A 19212-nucleotide genomic window follows, 5' to 3' on the forward strand; every position below is an offset into this window, starting at 1 on the left:
CCATACCCGGCTGGCACTTGGCTAATTTTTTTTTTTTTTGAGACAGAGTTTTGCTCTTGTTGCCCAAGCTGAAGTGCAATGGCATCATCTCGGCTCACCACAACATCTGTGTCCCAGGTTCAAGCAAGTCTCCTGCCTCAGCCTCCTGAGTAGCTGGGATTACATGTATGCACCACTACACTCAGCTACTTTTTGTATCTTTAGTAGAGATGGGGTTTCACCGTGTTGGCCAGGATGGTCTCCTGACCTCATGATCCACCCGCCTCAGCCTCCCAAAGTGCTGGGATTATAGGTGTGAGACACTGCACCCAGCCACCTGGCTAATTTTTTAAGTTTTTTGTAGAGATGGGGTATCCTCCTATGTTGCCCAGACTGGTCTTGAACTCCTGCCCGCCTCGCCTCCCAAAGTGCTGAGATAACAGGCATGAGCTGCCACATATGGCATAAGAATACTTTTAAGGCAACAAGCAGGGACTGGCTAGATCTAAAACGGCTGATGTTCCATGAGACTATAACAAATCACACCCAAATCTGGCCTGTGTTCTCCAGTCTTCCTCAGCATGTTCATGTACTCTTTTTTTTTTTTTTTTGATTTGAGACAGTCTCGATCTGTCACCCAGGCTGAAGTGCAATGATGCAATCTCGGCTTATTGCAACCTCTGCCTTCTGGGTTCAAGTGATTCTTCTACCTCAGCCTCCTGAGTAGCTGGGACTACAGGTGTGCCACCATATCCAGCTAATTTTTGTATATATATATATATTTTTTTTAGTAGAGACATGGTTTCACCATGTTGGCTAGGCTGGTCTTGAACTCCTGACCTCAGGTGATCTACCCATCTCGGCCTCCCAAAATGCTGATATTACAGGTGTGAGCCACCACACCCAGCCTAGATTTCTACTTTCTTGTGGCCTAGTGCTCTCTGGACTGAAGTCTAATTACTTTTGCTATCTGAGTAGAATTACAGCACAATTATCTTTTTTTTTTTTTAAAGACGGGGTTTCACCATGATGGCCAGGCTGGTCTTGAACTCCTGACCTCAGGTGATCCACCCACCTCGGCCTCCCAAAGTGCTAGGATTACAGGTGTGAGCCACCGCTCCTGGCAGCACAATTATCTTAATTTCTCCACTGTCAGCAAGAGCCCAGTTAGGTGGCCAATACTTACCGTCAAACTGATAGTGCATGGTTTGATGGATGCGTTCTGTGACGCTGGCCAGCCAGTCTTGGAAGGATAAAGTTACTTGTGCCTCATCTAACAGCTGACCACAGGCTAGGAAAAAAACACAACACACACACACAGACATACACACACACTTCTTTAGTAACTTTTCTTACAAAATAAACAGCTAATTGAAGTTTGAAAAAGTTAAGAAGTTTTTTGTTTTCTTTTTTTTAAATTTTTTATTTTGAGATGGATGTTCGCTCTTGTTGCCCAGGCTGGAGTAAAGTGGTACAATCTTGGCTCACTGCTACCTCCGCCTTCCGGGTTCTAGCGATTCTCTTGTCTCAGCCTCCTGAGTAGCTGGGATGGTGCCCACCACCACACCTGACTAATTGTTTGTATTTTTAGTAGAGATGGGCTTTCACCATGTTGGCCAGGCTGGTCTCGAACTCCTGACCTCAGGTGATCCACCCACCTTGGCTTCCCAAAGTGCAGGGATTACAGGCATGAGCCACCATGCTCAGCCTGTTTTTTTGTTTATTGACAGGGCTTTGTCATGTTGCCCAGGCTGGCTTCGAACTCCTGGGCACAAGCAATCCACCTGCCTCAGCCTCTTAAAGTGCTAGGAGAAGGGTTAATAAGTTTGTTCAGAAAAAAAAGAACTTGAAGCTGAACTTCAAAAAAAGCAAATAAACTAAATGAAATAAGATATTGTGGGATTTTTTTTTTTCAGAGTCTCACTCTGTTGCTCTGGCTGGGGTAAAGTGGCACAATCTCAGCTCACTGCAACCTCAGCCTCCCAGGTTTAAGTGATTCTCATTGCCTCAGCCTCCTGGGTGGCTGGGACTACATGTGTGCCACCATGCCCAGCTAATGTTGTCTTTTTAACAAAGATGGGGTTTTTGCCATGTTGCCCAGGCTGGTCTCAAACTCCTGGCCTCAAGTGATCTGCCCACCTTGGCCTCCCAAAGTATTGGGATTACAGGCATGAGCCACCTGAGGTCAGGAACTCAAGACCAGTCTGGCAAATGTGATGAAACCCTGTCTGTACTAAAAATACAAAAATTAGCTGGGCATGGTGGCATGCGCCAATAATCCCAGCTACTAGGGAGGCTAAGGCGGGAAAATCACTTGAACTGAGGGGCAGAGGTTATAGTGAGCCGAGATCACACCACTGCACTCCAGCCTGGGCAACAGAGCTGTCTCAAAAAAAAAAAAAGAAAGAAAATAAGAAATGATAAGCAATGCCTGTAATTCCAGCTCTTTGGGAGGCTGAGGCAGGAGGATCACTTGAGCTCAGAAGTTTGAGAACAGCCTGGGTAACATGGCAAAACCCTGTCTCCACCAAAAATACAAAAAATGAGCCAGGCATGGTGGTGCATGCTTGTAGCCCCAGCTACTCAGGAGGCTGAGGTGGGAGGATTGCTTGAGCCTAGGAGGCAGAGGGTGCAGTAAGCCGAGACCATGCCACTGCACTCCAACCTAGGTGACAGAGTAAGACCCCATCTCAAGTAAAAATAAATAAATAAATACATACATAATAATGGCTTTTTGAGATTTATAAGTTAGGTCTGGCTGGGCGCGGTGGCTCACGCCTGTAATCCCAGCACTTTGGGAGGCCGAGGCGGGTGGATCACGAGGTAAAGAGATTGAGACCATCCTGGTCAACATGGTGAAACCCCATCTCTACTAAAAATACAAAAAATTAGCTGGACATGGTGGTGCGTGCCTGTAATCTCAGCTACTCAGGAGGCTGAGGCAGGAGAATTACCTGAACCCCGGAGGCAGAGGTTGCGGTGAGCCGAGATCATGCCATTGCACTCCAGCCTAGGTAACAAGAGCGAAACTCCGTCTCAAAAAAAAAAAAAAAAAAAAAAGAAGTTAGTTCTATTCATGATGACTATGTATCCATACGCCCCAGACCCTCTCAATAATGAACATATTGTTTCATGCCAAGGTTGAGCACAAATAGGTAAGACTGAGTGATGTATTCACTGTGGGTTGCTCTGATACTTTTAGACTTAAAACCTAAAACCTTGTATTCAGAAATGTAAAATGAATGAATTCACTTTTAAATATAAGTGAAAGAGTGAAATCTTGCAGCCCTAGAGTAAATAACTGGAAAGTACAGTAACGAGTGATGGAATTTAATGGAGCCAGAGTTTAGAGTTAGAGTCAAAAGGCTATGAGAGGCTGGGCGCAGTGGCTTACACCTGAATCCCAGCACTTTGGGAGGCTGAGCTGGGTGGAACACTTGACGTCAGGAGTTCAAGACCAGCCTGGCCAACGTGGTGAAACCCCATGTCTACTAAAAACTCAAAAATTAGCTGGGCATGGTGGTGCGTGCCTGTAATCCCAGCTACTCGGGAGGCCGAGGCAGGAGAATCGCTTGAGCTCAGCAAGTGGAGGTTGCAGTGAGCTGAGATTGTGCCACTGCACTCCAGCCTGAGTGACAGAGACTCTGCCTCAAAAAAAATGTCTATAGGACTTAGGACCCCCATTGAATGACCAGAGTCCATGTCTCAACTTCCTCTCTTCTAAGATGAAGATATGCATCCGGATGATCTCCAAATTCAAGAGCCTTCACAGATCTATCATTCTATTTCTTCTCTTAAAATACCTTTAGTCCAGGTGCAGCGGCTCACACCTGTAATCCTAGCACTTTGGGAGGCTGAGGTGGGTGGATCTCTTGAGCCCGATGGATTGCTTGAGCCCAAGAGTTTGAGATCAGCTTGGGCAACATGATGAAACTCCATCTCTACTAAAAATACAAATAATCAAGTGTGGTGGCATGTGCCTGTAGTCCTAGCTACTCGGGAGGCTAAGGTGGAAGGACAGCTTAAGCCCGGGAGGTTAAGTCTGCAGTGAGTGACAGAGCGAGACCTTGTGTCAAAGAAAAAAACAACAAAAAAATACCACTAACAACAAAATATCTTCATATGTCTGAAGTACAGTATCACCTTTTGTAGAGAGAGAATGCATCAACTACTATTCATTTGAAACTAAAATTATCAGAGGTAAAAGCATACAGTGATAATTCAGATGGAAGCTATCTTCCTTTTTCTTTGCACCAAAGTAAGTGACAAAAAATTATTAAAAATCGGCCAGGCACAGTGGCTAAGGTGTGTAATCCCAGTACTTTGGGAGGCCGAGGCGAGCAGATTACTTGAGGCCAGGAGTTCGAGAGCAGCCTGGCCAACATAGCAAAACCCCATCTCTACTAAAAATACAAAAATTATAAGGGCATAGTGGCACACACTTGTGATCCCACCTACTCAGGAGGCTGAGGTACGAGAATTGCTTGAACCCGGGAGGTGGAGGTTGCAGTCAGCCGAGATCATGCCACTGCACTCCAGCCTGGGTGACAGAACAAGACTCTATCCCAAATAATAATAATAATAAATAATTTAAAAAATCGATGTGATATTGTTGATCTGCTTACTTTGTGATATTCCTTAAACACTTACGCCTAGAATGTGTAAGTCATTTTTTTTTGAGACGGAGCCCAGGCTGGCACAGAGTGACATGATCTCAGCTCACTGCAACCTTCACCTCCCAGGTTCAAATGATTCTCCTGCCTTAGTCTCCCAAGTAGCTGGGATTACAGGCCCACACCACCACACTTGGCTAATTTTTTTATACTTTTTAGTAGAGTCGGGGTTTTGCCATGTTGGCCAGGCTAGTCTCAAACTCCTGACCTCAAATGATCCGCCTGCCTCAACTTCCCAAAGTGCTGGGATTATAGGTATGAGCCGCCATGCCTGGCCATAAGTGCTTAATGAATTAATTAGTATTGTTTTGTATTATTCTTTTTTCTTTATACCTTTATTTTAGACAGGATCTTGTCCTGTTACCTATGCAGTGGTGTAATCATAACTCACTGCAACCTCGACATCCCAGGCTCAAGCAATCTTCCCACCTCAGCCTGCTAAGTAGCTGGGTCTACAGGCATGTGACACCATGCCCAGCATATATATATATATATATATATTTATGTGTGTGTGTGTGTGTATATATATATATACATAAATTTTTTTTTTTGGTAGAGATGGAGTCTCACTATGTAGCCCAGATTGGTATTGAACTTCTGAACTCAAGCAATCCTTTCACCTTGGCCTCCCACAGTGCTGGAATTACAGGCATGAGCCACCACACCTGGCCACATAAAACACATTTTTTCCTTTAACTTTGAATCTGTATACCAATTGCACATGAGTAATAAGCAATAAGATGAACACATCCTGCAAGACACCCGCTGCTAAACATGTCAGAATTTTTTTTGTTTAAAGACATAATTTAGGCTGGGCATGGTGGCTCACACCTATAATCTCAGCACTTTGGGAGGCCGAGGTGAGCAGATCCCTTGGGGTCAGGAGCTCAAGACCAGGCTGATCAACATGGTGGTCTCTACTAAAAATACAAAAATTAGCCGGGCGTGGTGGCAGGTGCCTGTAATCCCAGCTACTTGGGAGGCTAAAACAGAAGAATCCCTTAAACCTGGGAGGTGGAGGCTGTAGTGAGCTGAGATCACGCCATTGTACTCTAGCCTGGGTGACAGAGCTAGACTCCATCTCCAGAAAATAAATAAATTAATTAATAAATAACTTTTTGAGATAATTGTACATTTACATGCAGTTGTAAGAAATATATATGCTTCACCCAGATTCACCCAAGAGTAACATTTTGTAAAACTATAGTACATCACAGTCAGGAAAATGACATGGCTACAATCTAGCAACCTTATTCACATCTCACCAGCTTTATGTACTTGTGTGTGGTATGCAATGCATATAGTTCCATGCAATGTTAGGGCATGTGTAAACTTGTATGGCCACCATCACAGTCAAGACACAAAACAGTTTTGTCACAAGACTCCCTGTGCTACTCTTTTATTGCTGCTGTTACAACCCTCCCAACTCCTTTTTTTTTTTTTTTTGAGACTGAGTCTCGCTCTTATTGCCCAGGCTGGAGTACAATCGTGCGATCTTGACTTACTGCAATCTCCGCCTCCCAGGTTCAAGCAATTCGCCTGCCTCAGCCTCCTGAGTAGCTGGGATTATAGCGCCTGCCACCATGTCTGGCTAATTTTTTGTATTTTTAGTAGAGACAGGGTTTCACCATCTCTACCTTGAACTCCTGGCCTCAAGTAATCTGCCTGCTTTGGCCTCCCAAAGTGCTGGAATTACAGGCATATGCCACTGCACCCAGCCTTATCACTCAGGTTATTAAACCTAGTATTCATTAGTTATTTTTCCTGATCCTCTCACCCGCTTCCACCTTTCCTCCCTCCTCCCACGTTTCACCCTCCAATAAGCCCCAGTGTGTGTTGTTCCCCTCTGTGTGTCCATGTGTTCTTGTCATTTAGCTCCCACTTATAAGTGAAAACATGCTGTATTTTGTTTTCTGTTCCTGAATTAGTTTGCTAAAGATAATGGCCTCCAGCGTAAGTTAGATTTGAGTGTGATTTGAAACTGGTGGGACAGGAAAGACCTCAGCCTCAGTGCCTCTGTTAGTGTTTATGTTGGCACTCTTTGGGTGATAATGTGCAACATTTCTTTTGATTATACTGCTTCTGGCTTCTTTCGGATGACTTTCCACCACCATAGCCTATTCTAGGGAGGGGGAACTTACCCTGCCTTTTTAATGAGGAAGCAACCACAGGCTTTTTCAGGCCACTTTTCCTTAGATTACTGCTCACTGCATCTTGAGGCAGTAGTGAACTGTTCATCTGTGCACCTAAACCACAAATCATTACAGAGTTAACAATCTATCTGCTAAATATAAATTGCTTTGATGTTAATTTTTAAAGAGTCTAAAACATATCAACAGTCTTTGCTAATATCTAGGTTAGCTTCACAATTTCTAGAAGGAGTTAGCATTAGCCTTTACACATAAAATGTTAGCTTTCTTATGCTCTATATGAAATTGGGGGAATAAACAGAAGTGAAAGGAAGAAAAAAATTCACCCATTGCTCCCACCTCTCAGACAATCACAGTGACTTTTCTAGTGAGCTGTCTTCCATTTTCTTCTTCTCTGTGAATATGTTGCTGGTTTTGTGATTTTTAAGTAGTTGTGATTTTACCAGAGTTGCCAAATTTAGCAAAAAAAGAGATGTTCTTTTAAATTTCAGATAAACAACAAATAATTTCTTAGTATCAGTATATCACAAATATTGCATAGAGACACTTATACTAAAAATTATTTGTTAACTGAAATTCAAGTTTGAGTACTCTATGCTTTATCTGGCAACCCAAGTGATCTGAATATTTTCCCAAATTCTTTTTTTTTTTGAGACAGAGTATCACTCTGTTGCCCGGCTGGAGTGCAGTGGCACAATTTCAGCTCACTGCAACATCCACCTCCCTGGTTCAAACAATTCTCCTGCCTCAGCCTCTCTAGCAGCTGGGATTACAGGTATGCGCCACCATGCCCAGCTAATTTTTGTATTTTTAGTAGAGACAGGGTTTCACCATGTTGACCAGGATGGTCTCAATCTCTTGAACTCGTGATCCACCTGCCTCAGCCTTCCAAAGTGCTGGGATTACAGGCGTGAGCCATCGCACCTGGCCCCAAGTGATTCTCCCACCTTAGCTCTCTGAGTAACTGGGACTACAGGCATGCATCACTGCACCTAGACTATAATCTTTTTATTTTTTTTTTGAGATGGAGTTTCGCTCTTATTGCCCAGGCTGGAGTGCAGTGGTACGATCTCAGCTCACCACAACTTCCGCCTCCCAGGTTCATGCGATTCTCCTACCTCAACCTCTCAAGTAGCTGGGATTACAGGCATGATCCACCACGCCCGGCCCAGACTATAATTATTTTTATGCCTGTCTGATATTCTATGGTAAAGTGGCTTTACCATGGTTCATTTAACTATCCCCAGTGGTTAGCCCTTAGTTGTTTCTAATTTTTTAATATTCTAAATAATCATAAAATAAATATCTCTAGACGAAATGTTTTTTCTATCCCAATAATTATTTCCTTAAAAAAGATTATTTAGAAGTGGGGCCAGGTGTGGTGGCTCATGCCTGTAATCTCAGCACTTTGGGAGGCACAGACAGGTGGATCACCTGAAATCAAGAGTTCAAGACCAGCCTGGACAACATGGTGAAACCCCATCTCTACTAAAAATATAAAAATTAGCTGGGTGTGGTAGAGGGCATCTGTAATCCCAGCTACTTGAGAGACTGAAGCAGGAGAATCACTTGAACCTGGGAGGCGGAGTTTCCAGTGAACCGAGATCATGCCATCACACTACAGTCTGGGCGACAAGAGCGAAACTCCATCTCAAAAAATAAAATAAAATACAAAAATTAGCCAAGCGTGATGGCAGGCACCTGTAATCCCAGCTACTCGGAAGGCTAAGGCAGGATAATCGCTTGAATCCCAGAGGTTGCAGTGAGCCAAGATCGTGCCATTCACGATCCAGAGCAAGACTCCATTTCCAAAAAAAAAAAGTAGGACTACTAGGACTACTGAGTCAAAGGGTAAAAAAATTTTTTTTTCAGAATCTCAAGTTTGCCTGGGAAAGACTAATGAGTAAACATTTAACAACAATTTCTATTCCATATTCCTGCCAGAATTGCCTCTCTAAAATTCACAAATGACCATGTCACTTTGTTTCTCCATCTTTCTTCAACTTCCCAGCACCAAGACTCTTGTGCATGAACACCTGATCCATCCCTAGCAGTATTCCCTATAGGTAGGACCATTATAAGAATCTTGGCTGGGCGTCGTGGCTCACCCCTGTAATCCAAGCACTTTGGAGGCCAAGACGGGCAGATCACCTGAGGTTGGGAGTTCAAGACCAGCCTGACCAACATGGTGAAACCCCGTCTTAAAAAAAATTAAAAAAATAAGAATCTTAAGAGATACTGTAAGCTATGTACCAATGATTATAGCACACTACACTAGCCTAAGCCAGAGAGCCTAGATTTTACTTTTGCCCATGGTCTCATCATTTTAAAAAACTTTGCCAGCTGGGCATGGTGGCTCACATCTGTAATTCCAACACTTTGGGAGGCTGAGGAAGAGCAATCACTTGAGGTCAGGAGTTTGAGACCAGCCTGGTCAACATAGTGAGACCCTGTCTCTACAAAAAACAAACCAAACAATTAGCCAGGCATAGTGGCTTGTGCCTCTAGTTCCAGCTCCGTGGGAGGCTGAGGCATGAGAATCTATTGAACCTAGAAGGTCCAGGCTGCAGTGAGCCATGATCATGTGCCTGCACTCCAGTTTGGGCAAGAGAGTGAGAACTCAACTCTTAAAAAAAACAAAAAAAGCCAGGTGTGGTGGCTCATGCCTGTAATCCCAGAACTCTGGGAGGCTGAGGCGAGTGGATCACCTGAGGTCGGGAGTTCAAGACCAGCCTGACCAACATGGAGAAACCCTGTCTCTACTAAAAAAAATACAAAATTAGCCAGGCATGGTGGCACATGCCTGTAATCCCAGCTACTCAGGAGGAGGCAGGAGAATCGCTTGAACCCAAGAGGTGGAGGTTTTGGTGAGCCGAGATCTTGCCATTGCACTCCAGCCTGGGTAACAAGAGCGAGACTCCATCTTAAAAAAAAAAAACAAAAAAAACCCAAAATATTGTTAATTTGGTAGCAAAAGGTATCTTGTTTTAACTTTACATTTCTAAAATGTTTGCATTTCTCTGTTTACTAGTGAGTTTGGAGTTTGGTCCACATGTGTGGACCAAGTAATATTTTAATTTTGTTAAGACTCTAGGTCTGTTGATGCTTACCTAATAGGGCACTTCACCATTTTCATATTGATTTATCTGAGTCCTTAACTGATACCAGAATTAAGCATTTGAATTTTAAAATGTGGCCTACCTGGGCATGGTGGCTCATGCCTATAATTCCAGGGCTGGGCGTGGTGGCTCATGCCTGTAATCCCAGGACTTTGGGAGGCTGAGGCAGGCGGATCACCTGAGGTCATGAGTTCAAGACCAGCCTGGCCAACATGGCGAAACCCTGTCTCTACTGAAAATACAAAAATTAGCTGGGCCTGGTGGTGGGCACCTGTAATCCCAACTACTCAAGAGGCTGAGGCAGGAGCATTACTTGAACCCAGGCAGCAGAGGTTACAGTGAGCCGAGATCGCACCAGTGCACCCCAGCCTGGGCAACAGAGCGAGATTCCATCTCTAAATAAATAAATAAATGTGGCCGCGTGCGATAGCTCATGCCTATAATCCCAGCACTTTGGGAAGCCAAAGTGGGTGGATCACCTGAGGTTAGGAGTTTGAGACCAGCCTGACCAATATGGTGAAACCCTTCTCTACTAAAAATACAAAAATTGGCCAGGTATGGTGGCTCACGACTGTAATCCCAGCACTTTAGGAGGCTCAGGCAGGCTGATCACCTGAGGTCAGGAGTTTGAGACCAGCCTGACCAACATAGAGAAATCCCATCTCTACTAAAAATACAAAACTAGCTGGGTGTAGTGGCATATGCCTGTAATCCCAGCTACTCAGGAGGCTGAGGCAGGAGAACTGCTTGAACCCAGGAGACGGAGATTGCGGTGAGCCGAGACTGCACCATTGTATTCCAGCCTGGGCAACAAGAGCAAAACTCCATCTCAAAAAATAAATAAATAAATAAAACAAAACCAAAAATTAACTGGGTGTGATGGCACGTGCCTGTAGTGCCAGCTACTCAGGAAGCTGAGGCAGGACAATTGCTTGAACCTGGGAGGCGGAGACTACAGTGAGCCGAGATCACGCCACTGCACTCCAGCCTGGGTGACAGAGCAAGACTCCATCTCAAAAAAAAAAAAAATGTATGTGTGGGTATGTGTATGTGTGTGTTTCTCCACATACTGAAAATGTAGACAATAAACTATATTCCTAAATTAGTGTGTGGCATATAACCATTGCCACAGAATTTTTTTAAACACTCTGTAGATGAAAACTTCATAACACTATCCTAAGGCAGCTTAAGGTATAAGATTAATCTGTTTAAGAGATGTACAAACATATACAGTAGAAGTGGAATTTGGTTGGATCTTATTTTTGGCCAAGGGATCAAGCTTTTAGCTTCACTTAAAAAAACTGTCAATGAAGAGTAAAACTTTTCTCAGGGAAAAAACTCATAAGAACAAAAACATAGTATTTCTTGGCTGGGCGTGGTAGCTCACACCTATAATTCCAGCACTCTGGGAGGCCAAGGTGGGAGAAGCCCTTAAGGCCTGGAGTTTGAGACCGGCCTGGACAACATAGTAAGACCTCTGTCTCTTTATTTTAATAAAAATAAAATAATTACAAACCACAATGCTTCCATTATTCATGTAAAAAAAATTAAACAAACAAAAATGAAATAAAATATAATATTTTCTTGTAATTGCGAGGTTCAGTTAAGACATAAAACACAGTAAAACAATCTCTAAAAACAATACCACCAAACCAACCAACCAGACTCTCACCTGATACTTCATCCTTTCTCCTCTTCTTTGACTTAGAGGCAGTCGACTCACAAGCTGATACTGTTGATTCTGAATGGCAACCTAACTGGGGCACAATAATCTCTTTAAGACCTAAAAAATAGAAGATTTCTGAATCATTAATCCTATCCAAGGGTAAGTATGAGTACTGGCCCCTATCTGGCAAAAAAATTAATTTACTTTTTAAAATCCCCCAAATGAATTATCCCAGTCTGGGCAACATAGGCAGACCCTATCTCTACAAAAAATAAAAAATTAGCATGCCTGTGGTCCCAGCTACTTGAGAGGCTGAAGTGGGAGAATCACTTGAGCCCAGGAGGGTCAAGGCTGTAGTGAGCTGTGATTATGTCACTGCATGCCAGCCTGGGTGACAAAGCTAGACCCTTTCTCAAAAAACAAAAAAACAAAAAAACAAATTATGGAGTGATTGCTTGCTTTAAAATAAGTTCCTTGGACCGGGCGTGGTGGCTTACGCCTGTAATCCCAACACTTTGGGAGGCTGAGGCAGGTGGATCACATGAGGTCAGGAGTTTGAGACCAGCCTGGTCAACATGGCGAAACCGTGTCTTTACTAAAAATACAAAAATTACCCAGGTATGGTGGCACACACCTGTAGTCCCAGCTACTCAGGAGGCTGAGGCAGGAGACTCGCTTGAACCCAGGAGGTGGAGATTGCAATGAGTCAAGATTGCGCCATTGCACTCCAGCCTAAAAGTATTTATTTGAATAAATAAATAAATAAGTTCCTTTAGGCCAGATGTGGTGGCTCATGCCTGTAATCCCAGCACTTTGGGAGGCCAAGACAGGTGGATTACCTGAGGCCAGGAGTTCAAGAGACCAACCTGGCCAACATGGTGAAACTCCATCTCTACTAAAAATACAAAAATTAGTCAGGCAAGGTGGAAAGCACCTATAATCCCAGCTACTTGGGAGGCTGAAGCATGAGGATTCCTTGAACCCAGGAGGTGGAGGTTGCAGTCAGCTGAAGTTGCACCACTGCACTCCAGCCTGGGCAATGGAGCAAGATTCTGTCTCCAAAAAAATTTTTTTTTGTTGGGCCGGGCGTGGTGGCTCACGCCTGTAATCCCAGCACTTTGGGAGGCCGAGGCGGGTGGATCATGAGGTCAAGAGATCGAGACCATCCTGGTCAACATGGTGAAACTCCATCTCTACTAAAAATACAAAAATTAGCTGGGCATGGTGGCGCACACCTGTAATCCCAGCTACTCAGGAGGCTGAGGCAGGAGAATTGCTTGAACCCAGGAGGCGGAGGTTGTGGTGAGCCGAGATCGCGCCATTGCACTCCAGCCTGGGTAACAAGAGCGAAACTCCATCTCAAAAAAAAAAAAAAAAATTTTTTTTTTGTTGTTCATTGTTTTTATTAACACAGGGCATCTGTGGAAGAGTAAACAGAGCAAAGTGAAGCTAACATGGCCAGATTTTCTCAATAAAAAATGGCCAAGTCTCTTGATCATTAATTTCAACCAACCAACCTTTATGCAAGTGTGCTGACTGGGACTGAAAGAAGGAATGTAACCAAGTGTGGTGGCTCACACCTGTAATCCTAGCACTTTGGGAGATTGAAGCAGGACAATTGCTTCAGCCCAGGAGTTCAAGACCAGCCTGGGCAACAAAGTGAGACCCCCCCACCTCTGCAAAAGATTAAAAAATTAGCCAGGCCAGGCATGGTGGTACATGCCTGTAGTCCCAGCTATTTGGGGGAACAGAGGTGGAAGGATCTCGAGCCTGGGAGGCTGTTGTGAGCTGTGATCATGCCACCGCACCCCAGCCTGGGAAACAAAGTGAGACCCTGTTTCAAAAAAAAAGAAGGAACACTTTTATTTTTTTTTAGATGGAGTCTCGCTGTTGTCAGTCCTGGCTGGAGTGCGATGGTGAGATCTTAGCTCACTGCAACCTCTGCCTCCCAGGTTCCAGCAATTCTCCTACCTCAGCCTCCTGAGTAGCTAAGATTACAGGTACCTGCCACCACACCTGGCTAATTTTTATATTTTTAATAGAGACAGGGTTTCACCATGTTGGCCAGGCTGGTCTCGAACTCCTGACCTCAAGTGATCCACCTGCCTCAGCCTTCCAAAGTTCTGGGATTATAGGCATGAGCCACCATGCTCAGCCTAGAAGAAATACTTTTCATTTGAATTATCTAGCAACTGCTTCTGAAGGTTGCTAAGACAATCTCCAAATGCATCAGTGGAACTTTTTCATTGCCATTTTAGAAAAACAGAACGACCATGTCAACCAGACCACCTACCGCTGGAATCAAAATTTAGGAAGTCTGAGAATTCCTGAGCCAATGTCTCGTCACTGGCAAAGGCACAGATGCAAGCAAAGAAATGAATGCATCTCTGGGCTGCCTCGTCCTTGGAGGCATTTGACTTGTGTGATTTCAGAGTCTGGCAGGAGCAGAAGAAGCGGCGCTCAGGCAAGCTTTTGGCACTGATTTTCTGCACAAAAGATGTATGTAAATACCCCAAACTGTGCTTCTGGCTTGCCTTGCATTTCACTACCAAGATGTTTTTAGTAATTCTCTGCACCAGAGGACCTGTAGGTTCTGTGGCCAACTGCCAGATGGTCTGTTTGGTTTCCGGGGAGGCCTGCATTGCATTCAGGACCGAGCTCTTCAGGGTCAGAGGGGTGGCCTCTGCCTGGCAGTTCACTGCCAGCTTGATGTGCTGGCACTGGTTTTCCACAACACCTTGAGTGGCAGCTTTCAGGCATGAGGGGACATAACACCGTCCAGAGCTCAGCTGAGTGATGATCGTCCCATCCACCGTCTGGATTGTTGTCTCTGAAACCCCAAGCTCCACAAAGCATCGGTAATCAGGGCCCCGGTCTCTTTGCCGCACTGAGTAGACCTGAAGATCGGAGCCCGTGATGATTTTGACAGCTTCAACACTAGGCTGCTTGCGTGCACCATAGCGGAATATGGTTCCACATGTCTTGTTCTTGCAGCTCAGTCCCCGGGTTCCATTGTATGTGCCACATCGGGGACACTTTCTGATTCCCCTCAATGTGGCCTTCCCCAAATCAGATAAGAAAGCTGGGACTTTAGTCCTCAGAGAGTTTGGTTCCATTTTTCACAGGCCCTACAAAAGACAATACATCCAACAGCATGAGTATACCCTCACACACACAAAGTTAATATCATTTATAATATTTAGTACAGAAAGCAAAATATAAAAAAGTTATCCACTATTTTTTTTTTGAGACAGTTTCGCACTTGTTGCCCAGGCAGGAGTGCAATGGTGCAATCTCAGCTGATTGCAACATCCACCTCCCGGGTTCAAGTGATTCTCCTGCCTCAGCCTCCCAAGTAGCTGGGATTACAGGCATGTGCCACCATGCCCTGCTAATTTTATATTTTTAGTAGAGATGGGGTTTCTCCATGTTGGTCAGGCTGGTCTTGAACTCCTGACCTCAGGTGATCTGCTCGCCTTAGCCTTCCAAAGAGCTGGGATTACAGGCGTGAGCCACTGCACCCAGCACTATCCACTATTTTTAAACTATACCACAAAACAACACAAATTTAAACCCACAAACAAAAGTGGAGGGAACTGCCTTTCATATCTAGTTTTAAAAATCCTAATGTAACAATCAAAGCATTTCTCCAGGTTTAACTCTATTCTATATAACAGAGATTAGTTAACCTAATCTTTACATGCCCAGATGTTTTACTTCAGCAAGAACTAGGAAACATGAAACATGAGTTTTTTTCCCTTTCATCATTCCCCACAAAACCCAGCCCAATCCTACCTGTACCAGCTGCCAAGGCATCTGGAAAACAGTGTAACCTGAATTCATAAGACCTAAAAGGTGTTTCATTAGTTTCTAATGATCAGGTGAAAACATGATCATCTGCAGACTAATGATAACTGCTGAATCCAAAGTCTTCTGAAGTTTGAACTGTATGGTGTAACAATGCAGACATTCTGCCTCCTCCTTCTTCACCAGCCAATGGCAAAGCTTCTGCCCAGTGTTCCGCAAATAAGATTCCCACTGCCCTAAGTGGAGATCTTGACAGTCTGTAAGTAAAACAAGAAAAAATATCGAAGTTATACAAAGACAGGATGATTCTTTCCTTAGAAATCAAACAGAACAGAAATCAAAGTCTTTCACAATTACTTGAGAAATATTTGACAGAAATTATTATGGAAATGGTTAAGTGTTTTGTACTTCCAACCGCAAGAAGGTAAAAAGGTGCTAATGTTATTACAAAGGGGGTTGTCAAGAACACTTTAGAGGTGTGGCACGGTGGCTCACTACTTAATCCCAGAGATTTGGGAAGCTGAGGTGGAGGATCACTTGAGCCTAGGAGTTCAAGACCAGCCTAGACAACACAATGAGACCTCATTTCTTTCTTTCTTTTTTTTTTTTTCGACATGGAGTCTCACTCTGTCCCCAGGTTGGAGTGCAGTGGCGTGATCTTGGCTCACTGCAACCTCTGTCTCCCGAGTTCAAGCAATAGTTCAAGTGATTCTCCTGTCTCAGCCTCTCTAGTAGCTGGGACTACAGGCACAGGCCACCATGCCCAGCTAATTTTTGTATTTTTAGTAGAGACAGGGCTTCACCATATTGGTCAGGATGGTCTCGATCTCCTGACCTTGTGATCCGCCTCAGCCTCCCAAAGTGCTGGGATTACAGGTGTGAGCCACTGCACCCGTCCATGAGACCTCAATTCTATTAAAAAATTGGCCGGGCGTGGTGGCTCATGCCTGTAATCCCAGCACTTTGGGAGGCCAAGGCAGGTGGATCATGAAGTCAGGAGACAGAGACCATCCTGGCCAACATGGTAAAACCCCATCTCTACTAAAAATACAAAAAAGCTGGGCATGGTGGTGTGCGCCTGTAGTCCCAGCTACTTGGGAGGCTGAGGCAGGAGAGCTGCTTGAACCCAGGAGGCGGAGGCTGCAGTGAGCCGACATTGTGCCACTGCACTCCAGCCTGGCGACAGAGCGAGATTCCGTCTCAAAAAAGAAAAAGAAAAAGAAAAAAAATATGAAACATTAGCTGGACATGGTGGTGTGCACCTGCAGTCCCAGCTACTTTGGAGGCAGAGGTGGAAGGATCACTTGAATTCCACCTGAAACTCAGAGTGGCACAGAGCAAGGATGCAGATTGTGTCACTGTATCCCAGCCTTGGCGACAGAGCAGGACCCCATCTCTTTTTTTTCTTTCTGAGACAGAGGGTTGCTCCGTCGCCCAGGCTAGAGTGCAGTGGCGTCATCTAGGCTCACTGCAACCTCCGCCTCCCAGATTCAAGCGATTCTTCTGCTTCAGCCTCCCAAGTAGCTGGGACTACAGGTGTGTGCCAGCACACCCAGCTACTTTTTTGTATTTTTAGTAGAGATGGGGTTACACCATGTTAGCCAGGATGGTCTTGATCTCCTGACCTTGTGATCCACTTGCTTTGGCCTCCCAAAGTGCTGGGATTACAGGCGTGAACCACTGCACCCAGCAGACCCCATCTCTTTAAAAAAATAAAATAATATAAATAAATAAACAACACACCTAGAACCATGTTATATAATTGGTTAAACACTCATCCTTCCTAATAGTAATACATTACTTTTTTTTTTAAAGACGGGGTTTACCATGTTGGTCAGGCTGGTCTTGAACTCCCGACCTCAGGTGATCCACCCGCCTTGGCCTCCAAAGTGCTTGGATTACAGGTGTGAGCCACCACGCCCGGCCATAATACATTACATTTTTAGATTGCTTTGTGCTTTTCTCTGCTCTGTTACCCAGGCTGGAGTGAAGTGGTGTAATCCCGGTTCACTCAGACTCAACCTCCTGGGCTCATGTGATCTTCCTGCCTCAGTCTCCCAAGTAGCTGAGACTATAGGTACAAGCTGCCATGCCTGGCTAATTTTTAAAAATTTTTTTGGTAGAGACAATGGTCTTACTTTGTTGCCCTGGCTGGTCTCGAACTCCTGGCCTCAAGCAATCCTCCTGCCTTGGCCTCTTAAAGTGCTGGGATTACAGGTGTGAGCCACTGTGCCCAGCCTCACAAAGCTTCATTTACTCAGTAAATATTGCAGGTACTAGTTCCAATAGCACCAATGAAAAGGTGAACATTTTAAAACTATTCTTATTTGTACTTTCAAATTTGATAATCAGAGGACTGCAGAAGATGTAGTGAGAAAAAAAAATTTTTTTTTTGAGACGGAGTCTCCCACTGTCACCCAGGCTGTAGTGCAGTGGTGCGATCTCGGCTCACAGCAATCTCCCCCTCCTGGGTTGAAGCAATTCTCCTGCCTCAGCCTCCCAAGTAATGGGGACTACAGGCATGTGCACCATGCCCAGCTAATTTTTTTGTATTTTTAGTAGAGACAGGGTTTCACCATGTTGGCCAAGATGGTGTCGATCTCCTGACCCTGTGATCCAGCCGCCTCGGCCTCCCAAAGTGCTAGGATTACAGGTGTGAGCCACTGCACCCGGCCGAAAAAGAATTTTTTTTGAGACAGTCTTGCTCTGTCACCCAGGATAGAGTGCAGTGGAGTGATCTTGACTCACTGCAACCTCTGCTTCCTGGGCTCAAGTGATTCTCTGGCTAATTCTTGTATTTTTAGTAGAGGTGGGGTTTCACCATGTTGGCCAGACTGGTTTTGAACTCCTGACCTCCAGTGATCTGCCCACCTCAGTCTCCCAAAGTGCTGAGATTACAGGCATGAGCCACCATGCCTGGCCCTATTCTTTTTTTTTTTTTTTTTTGAGACGGAGTCTCATGGCTGCCAAAGATGCCGTGCCCGGCCCTTTTCTTTTCTTTTTGTTTGAGATAGATTCTCACTCTGTTGCCAAAGATGGAGCGCGGATCATGGCTCACTGCAGACTTGACCTCCCAGGGTCAAGCAATCCTCCTGCCTCAGCCTCTCGAGTAGCTGGGACCACAGGTATGCACAACTACACTCAGCTAATTTTTAATTTTTTGTAGAGATGGGGTCTCACTATATTGCCCAGACTGGCTTTGAACTCCTGGGCTCAAGCAATCCTCCTGCCTCAGCCTCCCAAAGTGCTGGGATTACAGGTGAGACCTACCTTGCCAAGTGGTCTATTCTTTTTAAAAAATGTTTTAGGCTGGGCTCGGTGGCTCAGGCCTGTAATTCCAGCACTTTGGGAGGCCGAGGCGGGTGGATCACCTGAAGGCAGGAGATCAAGACCAGCCTGGCCAACATGGTAAAACCCCGTCTCTACTAAAAAAGAAAAAAAGCTGGTGCGGTGGCTCATGCCTGTAATCCCAGCACTTTGGGAGGCAGAGGTGGGCAGATCACGAGGTCAAGAGATCAAGACCATCCCGGCCAACATAGTGAAACCCTATCTCTACTAAAAATATAAAAATTAGCTAGGAGCAGTGTCGCATGCCTGTAGTCCCAGCTACTCAGGAGGCTGAGGCAGGAGAATTGCTTGAACCTGGGATGCGGAGGTTGCAGTGAGCTGATATTGCACCATTGCACTCCAGCCTAGGCATCAAAGCGAGATCTGCCTTCGAAAAAAAAAAAAAAGAAAAGAAAAAAAGTTAGCTGGGTGTGGTGGTGCATGCTTGTAATCTCAGCTACTCTGGAGGCTAAGGCAGGAGAATCACTTGA

The 19212-nt window shown here is 44.9% G+C and overlaps 1 protein-coding gene across 4 annotated transcripts in view; it reads right to left on the reverse strand.

The window, feature by feature from the left end:
* Positions 1-19212, reverse strand: part of CUNH2orf42 (chromosome unknown C2orf42 homolog) — a 42132-nt gene that overhangs the window by 19734 nt on the left and 3186 nt on the right. For 3 of the 4 annotated variants that reach the window (XM_012433942.3, XM_064364208.1, XM_012433944.2), the window contains 5 exons: positions 15383-15651; positions 13881-14715; positions 11594-11704; positions 6794-6898; positions 1166-1270 (listed from right to left, as the gene is read on the reverse strand). In XM_012433942.3, coding sequence (XP_012289365.1) covers positions 1166-1270; positions 6794-6898; positions 11594-11704; positions 13881-14703 — 1144 coding nt within the window. In that variant the 5' untranslated portion in view covers positions 14704-14715; positions 15383-15651. The remainder of the gene's footprint in view (positions 1-1165; positions 1271-6793; positions 6899-11593; positions 11705-13880; positions 14716-15382; positions 15652-19212) is intronic. The other variant, XM_012433945.2, reaches the window with a different exon arrangement.

The sequence above is a fragment of the Aotus nancymaae genome, unplaced genomic scaffold (assembly GCF_030222135.1).
Source record: "Aotus nancymaae isolate 86718 unplaced genomic scaffold, 86718_ANA_hifiasm-v0.15.2.pri h1tg000057l, whole genome shotgun sequence".
Taxonomy (NCBI): Eukaryota; Metazoa; Chordata; class Mammalia; order Primates; family Aotidae; genus Aotus; species Aotus nancymaae.